General features: G+C 40.8%; 5 protein-coding genes across 7 annotated transcripts; all 5 read right to left on the bottom strand.

Moving 5' to 3' along the window:
• Window positions 1-95: 95 nt before the first annotated feature.
• LOC108093038 lies at window positions 96-1,613 on the bottom strand. Its single transcript, XM_017192944.2, has 4 exons — window positions 1,578-1,613; window positions 1,353-1,520; window positions 341-927; window positions 96-280 (listed from the first exon to the last, which is right to left on the bottom strand). Exons 3-4 carry the CDS (start codon window positions 789-791, stop codon window positions 96-98), a joined length of 636 nt encoding a protein of 211 aa, XP_017048433.2. The 5' UTR covers window positions 792-927; window positions 1,353-1,520; window positions 1,578-1,613.
• Window positions 1,614-1,723: 110 nt separating this feature from the next.
• Window positions 1,724-2,259, bottom strand: LOC108093053. The gene is made up of 3 exons (XM_017192960.1): window positions 2,193-2,259; window positions 1,970-2,137; window positions 1,724-1,912 (listed from the first exon to the last, which is right to left on the bottom strand). The coding sequence occupies exons 1-3, from the start codon at window positions 2,242-2,244 to the stop codon at window positions 1,806-1,808; spliced, it is 327 nt and encodes a 108-aa protein (XP_017048449.1). The 5' UTR covers window positions 2,245-2,259; the 3' UTR covers window positions 1,724-1,805.
• Window positions 2,260-2,448: 189 nt separating this feature from the next.
• On the bottom strand, window positions 2,449-8,204 carry LOC108093206 (multidrug resistance protein homolog 65). The gene is made up of 9 exons (XM_017193169.2): window positions 7,887-8,204; window positions 7,083-7,328; window positions 6,860-7,031; window positions 5,563-6,447; window positions 4,435-5,276; window positions 3,815-4,375; window positions 3,376-3,757; window positions 2,951-3,307; window positions 2,449-2,881 (listed from the first exon to the last, which is right to left on the bottom strand). The coding sequence occupies exons 1-9, from the start codon at window positions 8,192-8,194 to the stop codon at window positions 2,681-2,683; spliced, it is 3,954 nt and encodes a 1,317-aa protein (XP_017048658.1). The 5' UTR covers window positions 8,195-8,204; the 3' UTR covers window positions 2,449-2,680.
• A 900-nt stretch (window positions 8,205-9,104) lies between these two features.
• Window positions 9,105-14,297, bottom strand: LOC108093242 (multidrug resistance protein homolog 65). Its single transcript, XM_017193217.1, has 12 exons — window positions 14,203-14,297; window positions 13,576-13,890; window positions 13,151-13,396; window positions 12,919-13,090; window positions 12,482-12,796; window positions 11,969-12,425; window positions 11,812-11,912; window positions 11,359-11,746; window positions 10,587-11,295; window positions 10,233-10,529; window positions 9,807-10,173; window positions 9,105-9,746 (listed from the first exon to the last, which is right to left on the bottom strand). Exons 2-12 carry the CDS (start codon window positions 13,875-13,877, stop codon window positions 9,192-9,194), a joined length of 3,909 nt encoding a protein of 1,302 aa, XP_017048706.1. The 5' UTR covers window positions 13,878-13,890; window positions 14,203-14,297; the 3' UTR covers window positions 9,105-9,191.
• Window positions 14,298-14,499: 202 nt separating this feature from the next.
• Window positions 14,500-25,472, bottom strand: LOC108093196 (bestrophin-2). Of its 3 annotated transcripts, none has more exons than XM_017193158.2 (12): window positions 25,252-25,472; window positions 22,257-22,637; window positions 21,054-21,164; window positions 20,808-20,994; window positions 20,374-20,742; window positions 20,108-20,236; window positions 19,325-19,432; window positions 17,291-17,530; window positions 16,595-16,904; window positions 16,372-16,464; window positions 16,059-16,301; window positions 14,500-15,800 (listed from the first exon to the last, which is right to left on the bottom strand). In XM_017193158.2, exons 2-12 carry the CDS (start codon window positions 22,325-22,327, stop codon window positions 15,235-15,237), a joined length of 2,427 nt encoding a protein of 808 aa, XP_017048647.1. In that variant the 5' UTR covers window positions 22,328-22,637; window positions 25,252-25,472; the 3' UTR covers window positions 14,500-15,234. The 3 variants fall into 3 exon arrangements, with proteins under 3 accessions (XP_017048647.1, XP_017048646.1, XP_017048648.1); XM_017193157.2 differs by having other exon boundaries at window positions 25,371-25,472; XM_017193159.2 differs by having other exon boundaries at window positions 16,059-16,115; window positions 25,371-25,472.
• Window positions 25,473-25,883: the final 411 nt, after the last annotated feature.

Raw genomic sequence — 25,883 nt, 5'->3', positions numbered from 1 at the left:
AGCGCACGTTTCACCAAAGTAATTGCTTTATTTTACGCTGGTACATTTTGCCTAAAATTAGAACTAACGTAGCCATAACCCTGAACTGAACGGTTCTAAATAGAACACAATCTAATTTTTAGCTTCGGTGGTCGTTTGGGCCATGTAATTTGTTTGAAAGCATAATCCAGTTCGGCATCGCCATATCGTTCATCGGGAACCGGCGGCATTTTTTTATAGCGTTCTTCGAGTTCCCATCGAGTAAGTCTCCGTCTCGGCATCCCAGCACTCCAACCGATCGCTGCAAATTGAATATTGGTAATTTCATTTGATTTATGTGCCCCAGATTATTTTCACTAACCGCAGATAACGAGCAGACTTATCAGATAAAACTTAAGCGGCGCGCTGCTCATGGTATTGCTGGAATTGATTCGATTGATGGACTTTAACTGACAACCGAATCTGCGATGGGTCCACTTTTTATATATCCACATGGAGCCGGACTGGAGCTCTCCGCTGATTGGCGATGGAGCAGGAGGCCAATAGGCTGTGGCGCCGCCGCGGGAGATTATGCAAAGCACCCGACGAAGACACAAAAATAACACAAAAAGCGCAAAAAAAGTGTAAAAAAAGCTGAAAATATCGTATAAAAGGCTCGAGGCGTCGTTCTGTCTCATTGAGTGGGAAAAAACACTGGCGGCACTCGGTTGCCTCCTACCGGTCTTTGACGTATTCATCGTCGTCTCGCACGTGAACGGCTCGTTGCCCGCTGATTGATTATTTATTGAAATGCCACCTAATAATTTACACATTTGTCGTCGGCGATCTCCACGGTCTTCTCGCAATCGGCCTCTTCTTGGCCAAAAAAGAGCGTCCAGCGTTCGTAGGGAGGCTCTTCGCACAGCCAACCTTCCATTGCGCAATACTCGCTGCTGTAGTCGCTGAATTCTGCGAGAGAAAGGGTTCCCCGAAATTATTATTCAAAATTATTTATTATAAGGGAAAAAAATGATATTTTCAATATGCCAATATAAGGCAAAGTGTCAGTATAGCAAAGTTATTCTCAACCAGGCAGTCGAACAGACTAGAAGTTTAAGCTGGTAAATTAAATATGTATAAAGCTTGCAGAAAAGTTCGGTGTCATAAAATGATAAAATCCATAGGACAAGTATTTAAACGGTTATGAAAAAACATACTCAGTGTATAATACACGTTTGCGTTAATTAATAACAGAAGTTAAAAATTTAAATCCATTTTTAACGGTCGAGAAAAAAATCTTCGGTATGTAATACGCAATTACCAAAACTAATTAAGTTAACATTTTATAATACCGATTTTCAATTTATATAATAAACCAAATGGAACTTACTTACGTAATTGTCGATTAAGACAGCTGGCAATCGCCAAGTGACAGGCTGATTTATATTTTCTTATACAATTTGTGTCTTCATCCAAAATACAAACCGCTCTTGATTCGCTTACATACCCACAGGATTGCTCAGAGGGACACTTTGATGTGCCTTCTGCTTCCAGAAAGTAAACTGAAAAACTTAGTTACTTAAAATATTTTCCTTTTTTTTAATAAATATTAAACGAACTTAAGGCAAAGGTGAAAATAAAGAGCAGCTTCATGACTGATGTTTCAACCATAGGTTACACATTATTTAAAGCATTTTATTGGTTGCCTTATCAAATTAAACCATAACATTCCTAAGGAGTTGTGACTAATGGCTCCACACTCAGATAAACTCAGGAAACTTGTGTTTATTTAAGAATAATCAAGCTACAGATATAAGCGTAATTTTTGAGTACCGTTCCCCATATTTTTAGACGTCTTCATTGCCAAAGAAAATAGTCCAGCGGGCGTATGTCGGTGATTTTTCGCAAAAATACGATTCCATTGAACAATATAGTTCATTATAGTCAGTTAAATCTGAAACAATATTATTTGGTGATCATTTAAACTCTTAAATAATTAAAAAGAACTCACTTTTCCCCGCTTGGCAAGCTGCAATATCCAAATGACACCTAGAAGGATACTTCAGAATACATCCCGCTTCCTCGTCCAATCCGCAAATAGCAGTGGATGCATTAGCTTTACCGCAACTGGCTTCCAAAGGGCATGGTTTTGAAGGAATATTCGCTCCATAAGAGAAAGCTGACCAAGAAAAGATGCTTTTATTAAAATGGATTCCCTTTTTAAAATTACTTACCCAGGCAGATTAAAAAAATTGCTGCTGCGTTCATTTGGATATTTGAAACCATCTGCGACAATGCTTCAAATGGCAATGCGGCAACAAGGTTTATAACGTTTCAGAAGGTAGAATAGATAAAGTATACTATCGTATCTTATCGCAAAATTAAACAATAGAGAATAAACCTTTTGTGACGATTGGTGTTCTAATTGGAGATAAGATATTAAGCAAGTTCAAGTGCCTACTACAAATTCAATAAGCTTAAGTCTTAGTATTGATTGATCACTTGTTTAATTTTATTTCAATAAAAGGACTGTGTTTTACATGTACTATATACAAGAAACAAATTTTTTTAAAAAATGTTTTTGGAATCATATATTGTAATTGCTTAGTAAACTAATCCTAACATTTTTTTATGGCCAACGACAGAATGGTTTGTGTCCGAACTAAAAGCTATGAATTATTTGCTGCATACTTCCGTGCTTTTGGATACATTTGAATTCTTTTCAAGAGGCCTTCGTTTGACTGCGATACAGTTTGGAGTAAATGCCATTCTTGGCCAGAAGTTGGGCATGGGTTCCCTGCTCCATTATCCGACCAGCTTGAACCACACAAATCAAATTGGCATTTTGGATGGTGGAAAGACGATGGGCTATTACAATGCAAGTGCGTCCTGAGCACGCGGAATCCAATGCTTGTTGGACAACCTAAAAAGTCCATAAAAATATTTAAATAGTAACATGGCTAATATCCAATCCCTTTAATGCAAATCTTACCCTTTCACTTTGGAAATCCAGTGCAGAGGTAGCTTCATCTAGTAAAAGGATCTTGGGATTCCGCACCATCGCTCGTGCAATGGCAATCCTTTGCTTTTGTCCACCAGATAGTTGGGTGCCCTTGGATCCCAGGACCGTATCATATTGAGCGGGTAAAGACATAATAAATTCATGGGCATTGGCCATCTTGGCCGCCTCAATAATCTGCTGCATTGGCACTTGACGCGTTGTATCACCATAACCAATATTATCGGCAATGGACTTCTCAAAGAGCGAAGGTTCCTGAGAAACGATTCCCAGGCGACGACGTAGAGTTTTTAATTCCATATCGTGGTGGATACTTTCTTGATCTATGAGCTGAAAGGGAAAAATAGGTAATATAAACATTAAAATATGTTAATATTATTCATGCCAATATTACTTACAATCTTTCCCTCATCGGGATCGTAGTATCTCATTAAAAGCTGAACACAGGTGGATTTACCAGATCCCGAAGCCCCCACTAAAGCAACAGTTTGACCTTGTTGGATATCCAGATTAAAGTTCTGCAGGACCTTGATATGGGATCTCGACGGATAGGAGAAGTTGAGGCCCCGATAACTGACTCCCTGTTGAACAGCGTTTGTTTTAAAAGCAGATCCATTGCCATTCTGCTGGATCTCAAAGGATTCAGGGGATTGAATCTTTGGCTTTCGATCAATGATCTCGTACATGCGATTTGCGGAGAGAAGAGCAGCATTGAAGGCGGGAGTAAATGCTAGAGATTGTGCCAGGATAAATAGACCATAAAGCATCGTGTTTGATATTCTGCAAAGTGTTTTTAAATATATAATTAAGGATCATCATATCATTTTTAATACATACTTCATAATAGTCTCAAATTTGATGTTGCCATCGGCACACATATGTCCTCCATAGGTCAACGTTACTGCATAGCCGAAAAACATGAGGGATTTGCCCAGCGAATTTACCAATCCTCGCCACTTAAGTCGACTTAGAATCTGCACCCTGTATCGCTCCACTTCCTTATCGTATATTTTTATCAGTTCCTCCTCCCTTCGAAGTCCTGCCACTGTCCTAATTTGAGTAATGGTCTCTGTGGCTATGCGACTCGTCTCCTCCAAAACAGCCTTCTCTTTTAAAGCTGATTTCTCTCCAAAACGTGCTTCGAACACAATGGAGGCGATCATAAAGGGTGAGGTACTCAGGCAGATTAAGGCCAATTCCCAGGAGTAGGGAAATGCAATGGACACACTGCAGATGAAGTTGGTGAAAGCCTGGATGATATTGCTCAGTGGAAAACCTATGGCTCCTTGAACACTGGCCGCATCGCCAGATAATCGGGCAGAAAGGGCTCCAATACTGTTCTCCTTGCGGTCGAACCAACCCATTTCCTGGTGCATAATGCAACTGAAGGTCTTGGAACTGAAATAAAAATGAATAATTAATAATAGAGCTAGCAAATAATATTTATATTTACTCACCGCATTCTCATGGTTAGCCAAACTCCAGCCAGATTAAAGAAGAACGTCTGGATGAAACACACTACACCAGCTGCAACTCCAATAACCAGGGAAATAATCGCCATTGAGGCGCTCTGATCTAGCACCTCTTCATCAGTGGGCTTGGCCAAAGAACCATACAGTTCCGCTAGGATAACAGAAAACACCGGCATAGTGACTCCATAAAGACCAGCACAAATGGCGCCAATGATGAGAAAACTCCATTCCGGTCTTGCCCAGCCCAAAACCCTGAAGAAGGTGCGGATATAATTTCCAGATGGATTCTCCGCTACATCTACGTCGTGATCGAACGTTGGATTGGCCAGACCATTGAGGTTCTTCATCTGGAACTCCGCATTTTTCTCCAACGAAACAATCGAATTGCGGGCTCCCAAATTAAAGTGTTCAACTTCATAGGACATCTTTCTCTCTTTGTTTTCAGCGTCTTCTTCAAGTTCATTCAGCAGTTCTTCGGCGGAATCATCATAGGAATGTACGGTGACCATTTTATGGTAAAATCCCTCCAGCTTCATCAGTTCCTCATGGGTTCCCTGCTCCACAGCTTTGCCATTCTCAATGTAAACAATTCGATGGGCGTGTCTAATGGCGGATAACCGATGGGACACCACTAAGGTGGTTCTGCCCTTGCAGGCTTTGTCCAGAGCGGCTTGAACCAACTTTTCGGCATGGTAATCCAAAGCGGAGGTGGCCTCATCCAAAAGCAGAATTTTTGGTTGCTGTATGAGAGCTCTGGCGATGGCAATTCGCTGTCTTTGACCTCCGGAGAGCTGGACACCCTTCTCACTGATATTTGTGTCGTAACCCTAAAATCGGAATGGGATTTAGTAATAGATAAAGAAAGGAAACTAGCAGCAGCGAGCCAAAGCTTATTTACCCTTGCAGAAATCAAATAGCTCGGATAAAATACATGAAGGCTAAACAACATAAAAGCTTTGAGGATTTTTCTATTAGTTTTCTATATTTTCGACGACTATTTATAGGAGAGCTATTTAAATATAAAAATGTCAAAAAATCTACCCAAAAATCAAAACCAAACTAACCAATTGCTAAACTGGAATTAAAATACTCTCTGCTATGTATTTACTTTACCTTATGCAGCGCTATGATAAAATCATGAGCATTGGCTGCTCTAGCGGAATCCTCAACTTCCTTTTGCGTAGCATCTGGTTTTCCATGTCGGATATTCTCTCCAATTGTTCCTTGGAAAAGCACCGGCTCTTGACCCACCACGGCAATGTTTGACCGCAGCCAATTAAGGTTATATTTCCGCACATCCTCACCGTCCAAAAGTACTTGGCCAAAAACCGGATCATAAAACCGCTGAAGCAGTTGTATGCAGGTGGACTTGCCACAGCCTGAAGGACCCACCAAAGCCACAGTTTGACCTTCTTCAACTGTCACATTGAGTCCTCGCAAGACGATCACATCTTCTCGGGCGGGATAACGAAAGAAAACATCGCGGAACTCAACGGTTCCTTTCAGACCATAGTTAAGGATTTTTCCAGCCTTGGAGAGAGGATCAATCAAAGATGTGCGATCGATAACCTCCAAAATAGCCGATGCTGATCCTCGAGCCATTGCAAAGGTCTCGAGAAATGGCGATGTGCGCGAGATCTGATTGGCACTCACGATAATACCCGATATCACAATCATGACCACAGCTGGTGTGTATTCCCTCTCGTTGATGGGAATGCTGGGATCCCGATAGAACAGGATCAAATTGGCGCCGTACCAAAAGGATCCCGCTCCTGTGATGAACAACATGGCCTTCATCACAGTGTCACTTAAACCGGAGAAGGCTCCTTTCCATTTTCCCGCCCTGAGAGCGGGTTTGAGGAGGGTATCATATCGCACGGACTCCGTTTTCTCTCCGCCAAATGCAACCACCGTGCGAATGGCTCCAATCACTTCCTCAACCACCGAACTTGCCCGGACATACGAACTTTGTTCCTCTCCTGTGAGTTTACCTTGGTACTGGAACGAACAAATTAAGGTATTTATAAATAATTTATTTTATTTCGTATTAGTTCGTAATATTTGATACTGATCTTAAAACATATGAACTATATAAAAACTTCGTCATTAAAGAGAAAAAAAGTGAGTGTAAAAAGATTCAATAAACGTATCACATGTTGTTTACTTACAACCATTCATGCAGTCGATTTGAGAAAATGTACATATGTTTTGACTGAGGTTAAGTACTTATTCTATTTTTGAAAACTATTTTCAGACTAGCCAAAGAAATTTTCAAGTTCATCCAAGACTTGATAGAAAGATATTCTGTTCTAGAAAACGTTTTCTACTTTTAAAAACCAAAAAACAGAAGGGAAATGGAAAATTTTATTTTTTTAACATTATTTTTTTTTATTATTTTGGCTATACTCACATGAGCCACTGCTGAGTTGACCACTAATGTTAGGGGAATGTAAAATACTATGGCCAATGCTAGTTTCCACCCGTATATAAAGGACAAAGCCACACTGATTATCACTTCGCACATAATCTCTACATAATGACCGAGATTCTCTGCTATACCGCTGCGTATTTTCTCCATGTTGCTAAATAGAAAATAAATTATGAAAGGCTTTTTTAGTTAGGGCATAACTCACTCCGTAATGCGAACTGCAAAGTTTTGATCTTTTGCCATGTCATGCCAGCCAATCTCCTGTCTTAACGTGGCCTTAAAGAATTCCCTGCGCATTCGAACTGTGAGTTTTAAAGCCAATCTGTTGAAGGCATCCACATAGTAAATTCCCGAGAAAAGCATGAGAAGAGTGTTGAGCGTCATGAGTATGCCGAAGGATACGCTGTCCTTTCGCAGCTCATGCATGTTCTCCTCGTAGGAGGCATTTGTACTGAAAAATAGAAAATTTTTATATTTTTAAAAATTATTTTTTATTTATTTTCATCAATATTCAGGTTGATAAATTTGTCAATTGTAAAAACATTTTTATTTTTTTCTTTTCAATTAGACTTTTCTTACATCGACCGGATAACATTATTGCTATTGTATAGCCCTTTATTTTGGTTAAAAAGTTTTTATTTTAAGCAAAGTACTTATGCCGGAACAACAAAAGAAACTCGCGGACCAAAAGACCGAAAGAGAATCTGTTTCTTTTTAAACAAAACGAAGAACTGATTCATTCTCTCCCAGTCAGCTGTTTTCAATTCTATATATAGGATTTCTAATAAAAAACATTTATGCGGTGAAAGAGTCATGATCTTAACATACATTTTTTCTAATTAAATGTATGTATAGATTTTAAAAAATGTAGGTTCAAAAGAATTGACTTGCGGAAGAGTAATGGGAATAAATTAACCTTCAACTTGTAGTTCGGTAACAATTTATTTTATTAGTTTTGGTGGCAGAGTTTTTAATTATATATTTTTTAAGAGTATTTAGCAATACTTACAGTATCTTTCCGCCCCCGAAGAGGGGCAGTCCGATAGTGGCCGAACTGGTTCCCTGGCCCAATGTCCTGTCGATAAACATGGCCACCAGTTCGCTGTAGACCACAATGGCGATGGGATAGACCAGAGCCTGAAGGAGCGCCGCGATGAAAGCCGAAAGGAGCAGGACATAATCCCAGCCGGTGGTGTATCGAAAGAGCTGTGTATAACTAATTACGGGTGGGCCCTTCTCCTTGGTCTTGTCTTTCTTTTGGGCCTCCGGCGAGCCCTCATCCGCATCGCCGGGAACATCTTCGCGGGCCTCCGTCATTGTGATCACTGCGAACTATCGCCTATACAGCCAACTCATTGACCGGCGGGGTCAATTAATAGTTAAGAAAGCGCGCGGAGAGCGAAACCAAAAATCGAAACGCCCGCAGTTCACTTGCAATGATGGCAATCCACGCGATGGATCTCGAATGGGTTCTTTTCTCTGGCTAATTAACTCCCTCTCCGGAGATTGCACTGCCGATGAGGCTGATCCGCCTGCGATCGTCTTTAGCTTAATTGTTTTGCATTCCGCGCTTTCACAAAATCGTTGCTTTTTATTTATATATGTTTTTTTTTTTTTTTTATTTTTCGATGCTGTCCGGAGCGAAGTGTGGCGGCGCGTCTGTTCCGTTGCGACTGCAGAAAGCGACTGGCGGTTCTGTCGAGTGTGCCGCCAGTTTTCAACAAATTCGGTTTCTATTAAAGTTCAAATAGACAGGCATCGGTGGGGACTTTCGTCGAGAAGCCCGTTATCGTCTTTTATTAATATCAATTGAATTGATTTTACTCAAGGCTCACGATGACTGGTTGAAATTCGGTGGGCATCTTTTCCCCCCAACAAGGTGTGGATCCATCCATCGCGGAAATGGGTCAGCCAAATACGCAAATTATGCATTCCGCACCGTTTAAACTTATGATCTTAGCTGTTGAATTGAGAGCTGTTATCTTTTAACTGATACGCAAATTCAAGTTTGTATGCCATTGACAATGAATATTAGCAGCGGTCGTGTGGGCGGCAGACGTTGTTATAGACATGCCACAAAGATTGCTCTCTTATCAGTCAGATAAGTTTTGAGGTGGATCTAATAATTACGAATTCCTTAAACAAATTTCATAATGTTATGACAATTGTGCAACTCATTGGGATAACCTATCTCCCATTATAAATGAATAAAAATCTTGTTTATGGATAAAAAGTAGTGTAAAAGTTTATTTAGTTTTTGGTGACACCTGTATTTTGGTTTTCGGTGATAGTTACAAAATAGTTTAGATAGTTTTCAATGATCCCTTTGGGTCTTGTGCAACTTGGCGTAGATGCCGCCCTGGGAAATCAGCTGCATGTGGTTGCCCTGCTCCACCACTTCCCCGTTTTGAACCACACAGATGACATCCGCATTTTGGACGGTGGACAGACGATGGGCTATGACAATACAGGTCCTTCCTGAGCAGGCGGAATCCAAGGCCTGTTGGACCAACTGTTCGCTCTGCAAATCCAGTGCTGAGGTGGCCTCGTCGAGGAGGAGGATCTTGGGATTCCTCACCAGTGCCCTGGCAATGGCTATTCTCTGCTTTTGTCCACCGGACAACTGAGTTCCTCTGGCTCCCATTCGAGTTTCATAGCCATTCGGCAAGGAGATAATAAAACTATGGGCATTCGCACTCTTGGCTGCTGCAATAATCTCCGTCATGGGAACCGATCGACGATTGTCGCCATAAGCTATATTCTCCGCGATCGATCGTTCGAAAAGAGTGGGTTCCTGAGAGACGATCCCCAATTTGGTTCTAACTCCCTCGAGCGTTAGGTCATGCTGGATGTCATCGTGATCGATGTGCTGGGTAAAAACAATTTAAATTTAATAAATGGCAATAAAAATTCCATTTAAATGACTTACTATGGTGCCCTCATCGGGATCGTAGAAGCGCTGCAGCAACTGTACGCACGTGGACTTTCCACACCCGGAATGACCCACCAAGGCCACCGTTTGACCCTTGAGAACCTCCAAGTCCAAACCATTGAGAATCTTGGCATCGGGTCGTGTGGGGTATCGGAATTCGATACCGCGATAGCGTACGCCCTCGAAAAGATTTAATTGCTTGGCTAGAGTATTTTTAATAGTTCCCATGGGTGAGTGAATCTTGGGTTTACGATCCAGAATTTGAAAGAGGCGATGACCCGCGATCAGGGCGCCGGAGAAGGCGGGGGTGAAGGCCAAGGATTGGGCTAGCATCATGGAGCCATACAGCAATGTTTCCGAGACCCTAGAATAAAAGATCATCAAAGACTTGAATAGTAAGTTACTTAATTACGATATCCCTACTTGATAATATCCTGGAAGGGCAGTTGACCCTCGGAGACCAAAACACCTCCATAGCAGAGAGCCACTGCATAAGCGAAAAATGCAGATGCCTGCATGGTGGAGTTAAGGACTCCTCGCCATCTCAGCTTTTGGCGGATGAGCACCTCCACCCTCTGAATTTCCTCAGTGTACTCCCTGATGACATCCGCCTCCCTTCTCAAACCGGCAACAGTGCGAATGTTGGATATAGATTCAGTGGCAATGCGACAGGCTTCCTCAATCACCTGCTTCTCTCGCACAATTGCAGTGGACATCATTCTGAAACAATAAGTAGATTTATTATATGGAAAATATACCAATAAAGGGACCACCCACTTAGCTTCCAGAATAACAGATCCCACAATAATGGGGCAGTTGGCCAAACACAACAGGGCCAACTTCCAGTTGTAGTACATGGCAACGCTGACACTGGAAATAAAGTTGGATATGGCCTGGATCATTCCACTCAGGGGAAATCCAATGGCTCCTTGGACACCAACTGCCTCGCCGGACAATCGAGCGGATAAAGCTCCCACCGAGTTGTTCTCATCGTCGAACCAGCCAACTTCCTGACTCAACATGGCCTTAAAAGTCATGGATCGCATTCTGGTGGTCAGCCAAATGCCGGCATAGTTGAACAAGTAGGTCTGCATGAAGCAGACCAATCCAGTCAGGAAGGCCAGGCCCAAACAGGCCCAGGAAAGTACTGCTGTGCGACTCAAGGCATCCTTGGGATCCTTTTCAGCTAGAGCTGCATAGAATTCACCAAAGATGATCGCGAAAGCCGGATATAAACAACCCACTGCCACTGCGCTAACAGTTCCGAGGATGAGGTAACACCATTCTGGTCTGGCCAGTTTCAGAATCCTGGAGAAGGTGTGGAAGAAGTTCGGTTTCTCGGCGGGAGCCTCAGCAACCTTGGCATTGGTGTCCTTTACGAGGGCTTTAACAATGGGCTCCTCAAACTGAACGCTGTTTTTCTGGCCTTTCTCAAAATTGAGGGGACTGGTCTCGAAGGATTTTTCATATAGAGCCAGGCTTTTTCCTGAAGAGATATATATTATATTATGATATTTAAAGAAAGCATTTTAATCATTAAGAAGTTTACTTTTGGTTTCCTCGATGGTTTCCTCCTTCTCCACCTCATCGGGCATGTTTATATCACCCGCACGAACCATGTTGTAGTAGGCACCTTCAAGAGCCATTAGATCGTCATGCGAACCCTCCTCCAAAACTTTGCCATCATGGATAAAGACAATCTTATCTGCACCACGAATGGCTGACAGTCTATGGGAAACCACAATGGTTGTGCGACCTTTACTGGCCAAATCCAAGGCCTGTTGAACCTGTTTCTCAGATTGGTAATCCAGTGCAGAAGTGGCCTCATCCAGCAGAAGAATCTTGGGGTTCTGAATTAGGGCTCGAGCTATAGCAATACGTTGCTTTTGTCCTCCGGAGAGTTGGGAGCCCCGTTCTCCAATCATACTGCGGTAGCTCTAAAAATTCAATATTTTCAATTAGGTTTTTGGGGTTTTTAATCTTTTAAATCTTAGTATCTAACCTCTGGCAAATTGGTGATAAATTCATGGGCTCCAGCCTGAGTGGCAGCAGCCTCGATTTCCTTCTGTGAAGATCCTGGTTTACCATAGCTAATGTTTTGGGCTGTCAAAAAAGGGTTATTTTTAATGATCGTAACAAAACTTTTAAATATAATTTACCTATAGTTCCCAAAAACAGCACTGGTTCCTGACCCACGACAGCAATATTCGATCTTAGCCATTGGATGTTGTACTTTCTAATGTCTAAATCATCTAGGAGCACGGAACCAAAAACAGGATCGTAGAATCTCTGCAGCAACTGGACGCAGGTGGACTTTCCACAGCCCGAAGAACCAACCAAGGCGACTGTTTGACCCGCTCTAATCTTGATGTTTAAACCCCTATGAACTATAATCTCCGGACGAGAAGGATATCGGAAGAAGACATCCTGGAACTCCACATCACCACGAAGGCCGTAGTTTAAGAGCTTGCCATCTGTAGAAAGAGGATCGATCTTGGAGGTCAAATCGATGACCTTGAACAGGTTGGTGGCACAACCTCGGGCGGTGGCAAATGATTCTAGGAAGGGTGCAGTTCTGGCTATGTTATCAGCACCAACAATAATGCCAAAGAAAGCCTTGAAAAAATAAAGAAAATTAAGTTATTTGCATTCATAAAGTTTATGTATCTTACAATCATCAGAATGGCAGGTGTATACTCCTTATCTTCCAAATCTCGATCGTCAATAATCAGATTTACTCCATACCAAAAGGCTCCAGCGCAGGATAAATACAACATAGACTTTAGAACAGCATCACTGAGTCCGGAAAAGGCTCCTTTCCACTGACTGGCCTTTCGAGCTGGAACCAAGAAATTCTCGTAGCGCTGAACCTCTGATTTTTCTCCCCCAAACGAGACTACAGTGCGAATGGCACTCAGAATTTCCTCCGCCAAATTACCAGCTCCTGCATAGGATTCCTGTTCCCGGGAAGTTAACTTGCCTTGGAACTAAAAATAAAACATAAAGGAACATTTTTTATAATCTCAGAAAGAACCTTACATTAGGTATCGATTAATACTTCAATGGAATAATTATAATTTTTAATTTATTTATTTTAATCATTTCTCACCTTAGCCACATAGTAATTGACCAGTATGACCAGAGGTATATATGAACTCACTGCCAAGGTGAGTTTCCAACCATAACCAAATGAAATGGCCACGGTTATAATGAAGCCCACAACCAGGTAAACAAAGTGACCAACTTTTTCTGAGATGCCATCACGAATCTTTTCCACATCGCTGGGAAAGTTATAATTGTTAAGAAAATAAATAAGGAATATGGATTGATAAACTACTTACTCCACCATGCTCTGGGTAAAGTTTTGCTTGTTGGCCAGATCATGCCAACCAATATCCTGTCGCATTACAGAAGTGAAGAGCTTTATTCGCATCCTTGTGACCTGACGCAAGGCCACCATATTGAAAACATCCACAGAGAAAACTCCAGAGATAAACATAATCACTGAAGCGATGGTCAGGAGAATGCCATATGATATGGAATCATCATATAAGGCTTCGCTGTTAGCTTCCCGAGTGGCATTTGTGCTGGAAACCAGAATGTATTTAAATTAAGTTTAGAATGAGTATTGGAATGAATAAAAGTAAAGCCACCACTGCATATGAGTAATGAAAAGGAAGTATTGAATGCTTTTAATACCTAAATTTGATTAAATCTAAATGTATTTATTTTAAATATATTTTATTCACTTAAATAACTCACTTACAGTGTTTTACCTCCTCCGAAAAGTGGCAAGGCGTGGACCTTTGAGCTGGTGCCAAACTGCATGGCTCGATCCACCAACATGGACGTAAATTCGCTGTAAATGATGACCACGGCGGGCAGGGTTAAGGCCTTAATGCAGCACATTATAAAACCAAAGAAGAGCCAGGAGATCTCCCCATACGTGGAGAATCGGAAGAGTTTCAAAAAGCTGATGGGCTCCGTGGGCTCCAGACCCTCCGCAATGGGCGCCTCCTCCAGGGATTTGCCCTCACTCGTCGAGGTGGACGCCTCATCGCGCTCCATGATGATGGACAGTCTACGGTGACGGAATGACAATTAAATGGACTATATTATTCAATGGGCCATCGATCCGTGGTCAAGATTTCTTCACTCAAGCCCGGCACAAATTCGAACCAGACGAGACAAAAGGTTAATTCAATTAAGCAACACTTTGCGTCCGCATGCAAGTTTGTTTCTTTGGCCACATAGTTCTCATTGACCCGCGGGGTTAACGAGTAATAGAATATATATTATTGGACACATTCCTTGGCAAGTTGCAGTTTTTAGGTTGTTTGTCTGCAGAATGAAGTCTGTTTGCTTCACTAGATCTTCACCGTGAGATATTCACCTTTTTATTGACACTTTTGGATTTGTCCTTTAATTATTCGCACTTCTTCTCGATCGATGATGATGATTATAGTCCGCAGATCGTTACCGCTTGAGCGCCCAAGCGCAACTGACTGCCCATCTTCCATGAGCGTCCATTTAAATTTGCCACGTACATATATCGCACCGTTGGGTTCAAATTCTAATTGATCTTTCTCTTGGGGTAGGTTCAAAGAGTCCCAATTGACCAGAGAAAGAGTGGAAAACGTCATCATCAACTCTTCAGTGTCTCTTATACCGAATTTAATAAAGACCAAAATTACATTAGTTAAAAATTTATTTTATTTCAAAGTATAACTACAAGAAGTTGCCTCCTCGTCTGTACAAAGGGCACAACTGCATAGATTTCCTGCATTCACATGCAGGGCATTATAATAACAGAATACAAACTTATCTGTACTTGTAAAGATACAAAATCTAGCTGGATAACAATCGCATATCACATACTGTGTTGGTTTACAAGTATTTACACTGCCTACACGAGATAGAGATTCTTCATAAAGTTATGCAAAGATTCAAACGCTTAACTAATATGGCAAGTGCCAAAACAATAAGTCAATTTACTATTAAGTAGGCTAATTATATACAATAATCTATACAGTTACAATTGATTGATAATACACTCTTTGCATTTACTAGAATTTTGTTGAGCTGAACTTATTTGGTAAAAACTAAGGCGTCTGATATTGCCTTTATGTAGATTATGATTTCAGAATATTAGAGTGATAAAATATTGCTTATTTAATGGTATTTATACATTTATATTTATAATAAAAATATAAAAAGACATCCTGATCTGCTGCATGATTTTCTATAAAAAGTGACTACAAACTTTCAAGGAGCAAATCGAATGTTGTCCTTGAACCAATCAAACTTTTTAGGCTACTCATAATATCATTTTAGTGGTTCCGGGTGGCACAAATCCTTGGGCCTTAAAGCTAATTACGTGGCTCGATTTTCAAACGAATCTAAAACAATCCTGGTGATATTAATGTCACACGTACACCTCTCCGGTTTTTTGTTCCGGCTTGTGTTTCGCCAGAGTCGAAGGTGCCGATGATCCTGCAGCTCCTCCCGCATCTAGACCTCCGCTCCTCGGAGGCATTGGCATCGTGGCCGAGGTGTCCACCGTATCCACGGGTCCTGCTGACCTCATCGAGGATCGCTGTTGCGGATCCTGCAGATTAAGGCTCAAGTTGAAACTGTTGTTGCGCGAAATGTTTGCGGTTCCAGTTAGAGGTTTAACGGAGAGCAGAGCGGTGGTGGTTAAGCCACCGTTTCCATTGCTGGAACCATTGCTGTAGCCATCCTGGACATCGGTTCCTGTCAGTTCCACAATCGAAAGTGCCGACGGCGATCGCTGAATCGACAAGGACACCGGTATCGTGGTGATCACATCGTTGGGATCGTAGCCACTGGCCGTTGTGGTAATCGTGGGCAACTGGGCGTTGGCCGTGATGGGAAGGATGCTCAGGGTTCCTGTGGGAACGGTTTCTCCGCCGGTGCTGGTCACACTGAACGGGAACGACAGTGTGGTAATGTTCGTGGCAGCAGGTATAGCTAGAAAATTTAAAGAAAATTATTTTAATATCAGGTAATTACTATAAATCATTTAATAACATTAAGTTATTTAAAGGCTTTTTATATAATTTAAATATAGTGTAAATATTTTTAAAAATTACCCAATGAATCTTTATATCTATATCTCAATCATATCTCAATTGTTATAAGGATATTATTTTAATGTAATTAATTATTTTAGACTTGATAAAGATTTATTATCTTCAATAATATGATAAGATGAATATTTCAACTTACTGCTCGGCGCGAATCCTTCCTTCATGCTGGCTGCCAGGGCGGCGGTGGCCGGGTGTCCTGGAATCAGAGTGTTATTGGACGATGAGCTATCCATCTCTTTGATGGGCGAGAGCAGCAGAGTGCCCAGCACCTGGCCGCTCTCCTGGTGCAGAAGGGTGTCGGGTGCGTAGGAGGAGGGGTACATGCCCGGTGGTGCGCTGGTGGTGCTCAGCTGATGTGGTGCCATTAGGACCGAGCTGGTGGCTACACGGAAGTGGTGCGAGTTGTTCAGTAAGTTGCGGGGTTTCGTGCAGGATTTGTGCATCTCACTCACCTGGATTCGTGCTGCCATCCTTGGTGACTTCGGGTGTGGGAATCCGCGGTCTGGTCTTGGCCACATTCACATTCAAGCCGTTGAGTTTGGAGTCTGTATTAGAGAAATAATCAATTTGAGAAGCATACTTTTGGGGGTTTTTGATAAAAGGTAAATGATTTTTTAAAGGAATAACTATTATTTTATAAACATTACCATCTAAATATTTTTGAAATATGCTCACTTTGCTTGATAAGTTGACGTTGCGCTCTGAGCGACTTGCGGTGCACAAACTTGCCATAAAGACTCGATTTATTTGGCTGCGATCCAGCCTGCTGTTGCTGTTGCGCCTGCTGCAGTTGCTGCTGCTGCAGGATGGTCAGTGGCAAGCCAGACTCGGGACTAGAGTACACGGAATTCAAGCGATTCCGGTTGAAAGGCATTCCCCCGGAGGAGTAGGCCGTCGACTGGCTCCTCATCGAACCCATTCGAGACAGCTGCCTTACCAGCCAATTATTCTTCCGTCGCTCCACCATTGGAGTGTCCACGCTTTCCTGTTAAAAAAAATATTTTAATTATTGAAAAATTCAGTTTTACTAAAATGCCATTACATTATTCCAAATACTAGGTGAGAAACATGAATCAGCTAAAAATACTCAAACTCAGCTCAAAGTTATGACAGATCCTCAATAAAAATGCCCATAACATTACCGCTTGAAACAGCTGAATATTATATAGGCTTTAACTTAAAATTATGTTCCATAAATCACCACCACTTAAAGGGAAATCCTCTTAAAACTTTAACAGTGGGCAAATAATAAAACTGTAGCTTTCAGTGGTTATAAATTAATGGCATATTTAGTGGAACATATTACTTATTGCACCTGGAGTTACACCCATATTTTAATGCTATTAATGTTTTTAGGAAATATATACTCACATAATCCGCGTAGACATCGTCGCTGAGCATCCGCTTGCCGCCGCCTGGCATTATGTTGGCGTACATGGCGTCCTCTTTCTTCACCTTGTACTTCTCGGCGGATCCTTTGGGCTCGTCCTTCCTGTAATGCTCGGAGGCCACCGTGTAGGGCAGATCCTTGGGCACCACGCACTCCCAGTACTGATCCCGCAGCAACTCGGGGTGCTCCTCGTGCATCTCGTCGACGATCATGTAGGCAGCCTGAAAGCGAGTTATCAAAAGTGGATCAGTCGAGGGCTGTTCAAAATCGGAACGTGTTCGCCATTTGCGATTTCTGGGGTATTTCGAGGAGGAGGCACTAAACCTAATTACGTCACAGCAGTTGAGCCGTGGCTACTGTCCCACATCGAAACAAAAAGTGAAATTGTTTACAAGTTTTTAATTATTCCATAACAAAGCTAGCGCTCAGCCCACAACAGAAAATTGCAAAAAAAATAATACAAAAAAAAGAAAATAACAAGAAGAAACAGAAGTAATAATAAATAAGAGTATAAAAAATACTAATTTGGTTAATCATTTTGCCGCGCTCTGTTTTCAATTTGCCATTTACGTGCGAGTGAGCCAAGAGTCACGTCTGGTCGTGTGGAGTGCAGTTGAAATGGGCCACAAAAAGCTGGCCGAGGTGTTGGCATTAACCCCCGCTGATAACCGGGCTTAAAGCAGGCATTTGTGTGCTCAACCACTGGGGATGCATTTCCGAAATCGAGCAAACCCAGCGGTGACCATAAAATCAAAAAACACACACTCGAAAACAGTCAATGATAAAGCTCTACAAAAGAGGTTTCAATGTTTTCAGTTCGTATTTTTTTTCGCTTTTCTCATTTTTTGAACAAAAACCTGTTTTCAATTTACTTTTGCTGCTGCTGCTGCTGCTAACTTTTGTAAATAATTGCAAGCGACGGCGGGCCCCAAACAGAGATACAAACACACACAATGCACACATGCAAAACGCTCTCCTAACACACAGAAACTTCGAGCTCAAAGCCCAAGTCCAAAACTTCAATCAGCATCAGCGGCAGAAGGGATATAGCCGAATCGAATTGACTCTATTTACACGAATACTCTTAGTTTTGATTTTTTAACCAGGAAATTCTAGCTTTATAAATTTGTTCATATTTATTCTTAGTTATTAAAAAAGATTAATTTTGTGCTACATTTGCAAGTTCTAAACTATCATTGAGGTAAACATAAATAAGTAAGGTATTCATTATATGCAATTATTTCAATTTATATTACCCCTAAATTTAAAGTGCTCTTCAAATGTTTGTTATTAACGAATACCAAATCACAATTTAATAAAGATTTCCAAGTATCTTATCTTATTATGAGACTACATTGTTTTTTAAGTCAAAAATTATTTTGTGGCTTTAGTTCAGGGCACGTTACAGTTCGCTTTGCAGAAAACATTATTTGCTCCCCGAGTCTTTTGTTGGGCTATGCCTGTTATTTTTAGCACGTGGCACTCAGACAGACATGTTCTTTTCCTTTCAGCAACAATCCAAGAAGTGGCTGACTCAAGCGATTATCGCTTTAAGAGCTAAAAAATCTTTACTTAGCCAGCACGCTAACCCAATTAGCGAATTCAGATTTTAGCAGTCATAATACTTGGAAACCTATGAAGTTATAATTATGGATAATACCCCCTGACCAGATATAAGTATCTCGCGGATGTTTGCAGCTCAAGGTTTGAGTTAAACTCTGGGAAGTTCTGTGTTTAAGTTTTGCCAGTCGAAAAGCATCTGTTCCGATCATTGTTCTTAATTCAGTTTAAAAATTAGTGAGTTTATCTTCTCTATGCTAAATAAAATTAATTGGAAGTTATACAGGTTTTTGGTAAAATTTAAAAGGGGAATTTTTCGCATATCTCTAACGAAAAATGATTGTTTTATTAACGTGTAGACCGCAGGAATTACTGCCACTGCTAAGTAAATATGTTTAATGGAGTGAAGCCAATGTGCCACGACGAATTACGTAAAGATTGTGCGAATTACTCACCTTGATGTGCCGGTCAATCAGCCAGTTAAGCTCGATATCATCGTCATCTTCGCCAAAGGGATTGATTAGCACCTCGGCCACTTTCAGCCAGCCCACGTAGAAAACAAACTGCAAAGATTAATTGAAAGCGATAGGATCGGGTAATTACATCATGAATAAAGAGACAGAGACAATTTCAGCAGAACTTGGGAATAAGTTGAAGGCACGACTGGGAAAGCTTCGCAATTCCATTCACTTTTTTGTGGCTTCAAATTATACGGTATGGACATTAACAGTTAATAATGATAGCTAAACACTTGTCACAGATTTATATCTCGGCGAAACACAAACCAGACCAGACCAGAGCCCGGCAAAATGCCAATTTATAATATTACGTGGAACGTGACCGCGAATCGTTTACATAAGGCACTTGAAATCTGTCCCCAGCGGAGAACCGCAGAAACCAAAACGGAAAACAGTCAGCACAACAGTTGTAACTGGCCATATCATGATATAGCCGCTATATAGTATATTATATATGGAGCATCAGTGCGGCGTATCGCTAACAAGGTATAGCCATTACATTCGACCACTCTGTTCGGCGTAAAAAAAAAAAAATTCGCAAAAACAATTGCGAATAACAAAAACCGCAACAAGTTTTTAAACTTTAACAAAACGTCGAGACGTGCAAATTTGACTCTGATTTATGGTAAATAAGGCGGAACGTGCAAATTAAGATTACTTCTAACCCGTCTTAAATCAAGCGAGGAAATTGTAATTGAATTATACGGGTAGATGATTTACCTGCAGTACCGTGAAGAGGGGGAAATACAAATCCGGATCTTCTCGGCCGTTTCTATCCAGTACATTGGGCAACATTTGTCGGCCCAAAAGGGCAGCTATGAAATAGGTGTACAGCACCAGGGTAACCACCTAAAAAAGTAAAGATATAATTAATTATATAGTTAAATTTTCCTTTTAAGATAATTGATTGTCCAGAAAGAAGAAATAAATATTTTTTTTAATATTATTTGATAATTTTATATCTTATAAGTATTTGTAAAACTCACCTGAGTGTAGACCAAAGGAACACAGACCGTATCGTAGCCAATAAGGCCACCCAAACGTCTACGTATATCGGATAGCTCCACCAAAATGGTTTGAACTATATGATCCGAGGCAATTAAGCCATCCTTTCTGGCTCGATTGATGATGTTGGTGGCCCAGACCAGAGGCATCCAGTATTTGGACATGGGACTCTTCTGATTCAGAGCCTCGAAGATTTTCATCTCGGACTCGTGCATCAGACCCGCATCCACGAGATGCTGGGTAGTGGGAAAGCGACGTTTCACTCGCAAGGAAATTCGCTGCAGGGTGATCACATAGGCCAGAACCATATAGCGCATGATATTACGACGCATTAGGCGACCCGTTTCGTTCTGAATATACAAATAGTAAAGGGGTTTAAGCGGGTGTTCAATCATATTCAAATACGTTTCCTTACATTTACACCGCCATTTGAGTTGGGAATGGCAGCACTTATAAAGAGGGCCAACGTATCTGGCCAGGGCAAAAGACGATACTGTTCCCACCAACGTTTCACAACCAGATTTACATAGAAGGCCAGCACGAAGGACATTGGTATACTTTCACCCTGCTGCCCAAAGTACAGGCGGATTTTCTTAAAAAGGCTATCAAGAAATAAAGAAGATTATTTTTGAGTTTTTAAAAAGAATTGTCTTATACTTACTTCTGCTGACTTTCCGTCAGGCCAAATCTGAATATAACATTTATGGTATAGTATAAGCACAGATACGCAATTAATTCGCGCCAGATCAATTTGTAAACGCTGCCGCGCCATCTATTAAAAGGGTAAGGGATCTTAATTAGGTATTTTTAAGTTAGTATTGTATGAATACATTAATTCTAGCGTCTTTGAACTGTAACTAACTGGTTTTGTTTTATTGAAAAATGATTTCCTCATTCAGACATTTAATCATTTCCCTCTCTTGGTTGATCACCGCATTTCTGATTATTTGTTCGTGCCAGTTTTGCAAGATTTTTTTATGGGGGTATTCCAATCTTGCATGTCAGTTCCAATGAATTCTAATGTGCAGAAGTGTGATTTGATACATTATAAAAAAAATACATGTATAATGATAGCCATAACCACTTTGAAACTGGTACTATTCAGGTGGGGTCTTTGTTCTGTTTGTTTTGATCAAGGTTTTGCTCGCCTGCTTCTGCTAAAAATGTGGGTTTGTGTGGCATTAACCTTTGCTCAAGTTTGTTAAGTCAAAAGTAACTATAACTTCTGGAACGCGAGGTTATCGTTGAAAGCGATATGGCTTAAGTAATTTTTAAATTTACTGTCATAAAATCATCTTGCATAAGTTTTCAATTAGTGAATCCATTACAGAATGTGTGCCTTATCAACTTGGGAGCTTCGGAGCTTCGCTGTTATAGCTACCAATTTGTTCCTCTTTCTGGTTTGAATGGCAAAAACTGGAACTGTGCAACAGTAACTGGAACTGGAATTGCTATTCTAACTGCCCAGTTACGAGTGACTGCACTTGGGAAACAATTAAAGCGAACTGGGGTTAAAAATAAACACACTCTAAAAACAAAAAATAACCCGAAACCAGATGTTGCCGGGGGAGCTGTCAATATGGGGTCTGAATAGAGAGGCTTGGAGCATGGGATGTTAATTGCGATGGTAAACACTCGAACAGGTGCATGAGTAATGCGGAAAAATCCCCGGAATCGGTAACTCTTGTTGATGGGTGGTGACCCAGATAGTCTGCACACCACACAGAGAATATATTGTTTTGAATTTCATAAGGTTTGGAAACAAATATTGTGCAAATATATTTAAATAACTTGGTAGTTTTATTATCAAAATCAAATACATAATTTTAAGAATAAATATAAGGTTCTAATAGATAATACTCACTTCCAAAGGATTTTCCAGAAGCAGCCGAAACTGCTTCCATTTGGCACTTCACCAGCATAGGAGATCGTCATTGCTCACAGACGTTCCTCCTTCGTCTTGGTTTTTTTTTTATTTTGCTGATCTTACTTTGTTGACTTAATCACAAACACTTGGCTTTTGTTATTGTTTTTGCCGGCGCTAGGCCGCTGCCAATATGGAGAAGGCCGAATTGTAGTTGCTTTTCGATTTCGTACGCGAATTTTGTTAATTGTTTTTGTTGTCGCGTCATTGAATTTAGCGTCGCCGTCGGCTGCTTTTCCTCTCTCACTCACACCCCCGCCGCTTAGGGTGCGACACACTCTCTTTCTCGCTCTCTCTGAGCCTCAGGTTTTTAGGCTTCTCCTAAAAATTATCAAAAAGAAATAAAACCTTACTAATTGATATGTGTACAAAGATAAATGGATGGAGATACTAAAACTCCTATTTTTAATTTAAAATGTTGCAAATTTTAGGATGACAATGCTTAATAAGCAATACACTGCATTGCATTTAAGTTAAAAAATCTACAATTTGTTAAAATAACTTCCATAAAATATACAAATTTTTTCCATATTTATGGTTTTAAAGTTTATTTTTCTGAAGCTTTACTGTATCCCGAAAGGTGGGCGGTCTCATGCGCCCAGTAAAACTGTAAAGAGCAAGACACATGCAATCCATGCAAATAATACTGGAGGGCTAAAAAGCTCAGCTTAAATTCCGGCACGTATCGAAAGGTTTTCTGTGGTGTTGTTGTTGTTGCTGCTGTTTTCCATTTTGTTATTTTGTATTTATTGTAAATTAAATTGGCTATGCACTTTCAGTTCAGGTGAAATGCGGCGTTTAAAACTGAGAACAGAGTTATGGTCATTTTTGACTTTTTCACAATTTCACAGTGTATTTACTACATTGTATAAGGTTTTTTTTTGTTTTTCTGTACTTCACTTTATTACAATCACCTTGTACACACAATTATTATGGATTCCCTTTTGGGCTTTTTATTTTTTAGAGTACTTAAAGATCATTTTGTTGCCAGGATTTCCCCAAAACTGTGGACTCTCCTCAATGGCAAAGGTATCTGGACGACTTGATGTTGGGATTTTTGCTTGTTATTTTTTTTTTACTTCTTTTTTTTCGTCAGAAAACCTTGGGTTGGGCAAAAATTCGGCAGTTTCTCTGTATTTTTGCGGGTGCCTAATTTGCGCCGTCAGCGCCACGAGTCTTTATCGTTTCCCGTTTTCTGTTGATTTGGAAGTCTTGATTAATTCCGTTTATGTTGCGTTTCTCCGACGCGATTTTGATTAATCGAACGATTGGCGAGCACAGATTTTTGAAAAAGCGTTTTCAACCTGGGCCTGCAAATGCGAAGATTTGAAACCTGTTGTATTTGCTCCTTATCGCTAGTCGAAGTTGCAAATATTTGCATAAGCCATAACCAGACGGGCACCACAGAACGGGTTCTATATGGGGCTTAGAGTTGTACAGATTCCAGGTTCAGGGGGACTCCGGCAATTTTCACTTTAGCGCGTTAATTTCGTTAACAAACACAGAAGGTGATCTTCAGGAATGTAAGAGCCAACCGGTTGCAAACGGGGGTCTAGGCCAAGTTAAGTCACGATGGTTTTTGATTACACGGCTAGAGAAACCACCCACCCACTACTACTGGCTAACCGAGAATTTCCCAATTGTTTTGCTGTTGAATCAACAATTAAAGATAGTCGTGCTTCCCAGATTAGTTATTTATACTAGCTGACGGCTGAAAGTTTTGCAATCTACATGTTCTTTTAGGACAAATAGTAGTCATTGACCCTACCAAGAGATTTAATCTCAACTGTCCACCGCTGTGGTAATATATTATCAGAGCAAACAACCTGACAGCCAGATATGGGTGGTTGCAGCTTCTAGAAAAGCACACTGCGTATACGCGATATGGAGTTGGCCACACAAAAATCCGACTTTGATTTGTGACGAATTGGGACCGAATAAATTTCACTTTCCTCTGACGTATGTATTTGCCCAGCAATTTGTTTACCTAATGAGTCAATGGCGATGGCTCTCCAATTCGCCTGCTACTTGCACTTTTTCCGGCGGGAGTCGTTCTCAGAATTAACCACTTGAAAGGTGGGAGTTTTCGGGCCTCATTAGCACACAATAAAGCAGATATATCTAGGCATGAAGACGATTTCTGTTAGCATTGTTAGCGCTCACCATAAAGTGATTAAGTATTGTTGAAGCGATTTAAACAGCACTGTTCAGAAAAAATTAACGTGTTTGTTAACGTATTAAATTTTATCACAATTGATACTTTTGTAGAAGGCTGTAAAAAATTTTTATTTAAATTGATTTATTACTGGCACATATGATTACTCAAAACTTGAATTTATTCGCCAATTTTTCAAATACATTTCACTAATCATCCGTGCGGGGATTATACAACCCAGCGTAATCAATTACTTCATTACTCCGCTATTTATAGTTATTTCTGTTGAGAATGTATGCACGTATATATCTTTCTAATTGCTCTTCACTCATTAAGCTTGTTCAATTGAAAAATTGCATCCGAATTCGGCTTGGCCGCACATTCAGTCAATAGAATGCCGAATGAACACCTAAGCGGATCGGGCGAATAAAGCATAAATAAAAGTAAACTTGACCAGTTGGGAGCTGGAAGCTTAGTTTACGGAGCCGCCTAGGCCATTTAAAGCTGGAGACACGCGCTGGCGTGCGACGCGCTTACGATTTCAGATACACAGATATAGATACAGATACAGATACTGAACCCATTGGATACGTGTATCTAATGGTGCGAGCTGGTGGTCGGGTTGGATCACATGAGCATGGCATTTTATCCAGCATTAAAGGGACTCCCTTCGATTTCGTTACACTTTACACACTTGGATTTAAAACTTTTATTTGATGTTTACACAAAAACAGCAGCACCAACAGAAAATACAACAGAAAGCGTCTGTTTTTTGTATACAATTTTCAGTCGTTTTGTGTAATATCCGAATGCTGGCTGGCTTCAATGGGGTTCCGCACGATCAACTGGCGAGTGCTCAGTTCAGCACAGCTCAGCTCGGTTGATTTTGCTCCACGTACCGACAGCGCGACGACGGGTTTATCGCTGGACACTTCAAGCTCGAGCTGCAACTGCGACTGCGATGCCGACCGCCGATCAACCTCACCGCTCGACAAACTCAACCAAACTGCGCTCCAGAGTTGGTCGCGAGCGGCTCTTAACTCACTTTTTCCAGCCCGCACGGACAAAAAGTTTAGTTGGCAACAGGTAGACGAGGCGCACAGCGAGCGGATCCCTCAAAACATTCGTATACGTGTTGTTTTCGGCATGGGTGTGTAGAAAGAGCTTAAAGGGGCTTAAAACTTATAACTTCTGAGTTAAGTTATTTTTCTTTGAATTTGCATATGCAGTATTTAAAAATCAACAAATATTCTTAGGATTGTCAAGCACGACAAATGTTTTAACTTAAAATGTTTTACTTTGTTTTATTGCGTAATGTATTATGGTTTTCAGATTTGTTTGTATGTTTTTTTAATAATTTATTACAATTTTGTGGATTATTTAAAACTAGTTTTATAAAGAAAAATCAATTT

Source organism: Drosophila ficusphila, unplaced genomic scaffold (genome assembly GCF_018152265.1).
Source record: "Drosophila ficusphila isolate 14025-0441.05 unplaced genomic scaffold, ASM1815226v1 contig_106, whole genome shotgun sequence".
NCBI classification, from domain to species: domain Eukaryota; kingdom Metazoa; phylum Arthropoda; class Insecta; order Diptera; family Drosophilidae; genus Drosophila; species Drosophila ficusphila.
Note: the sequence above shows the minus strand (reverse complement) of the source record. Positions and strands in the feature narration are given on the sequence as shown.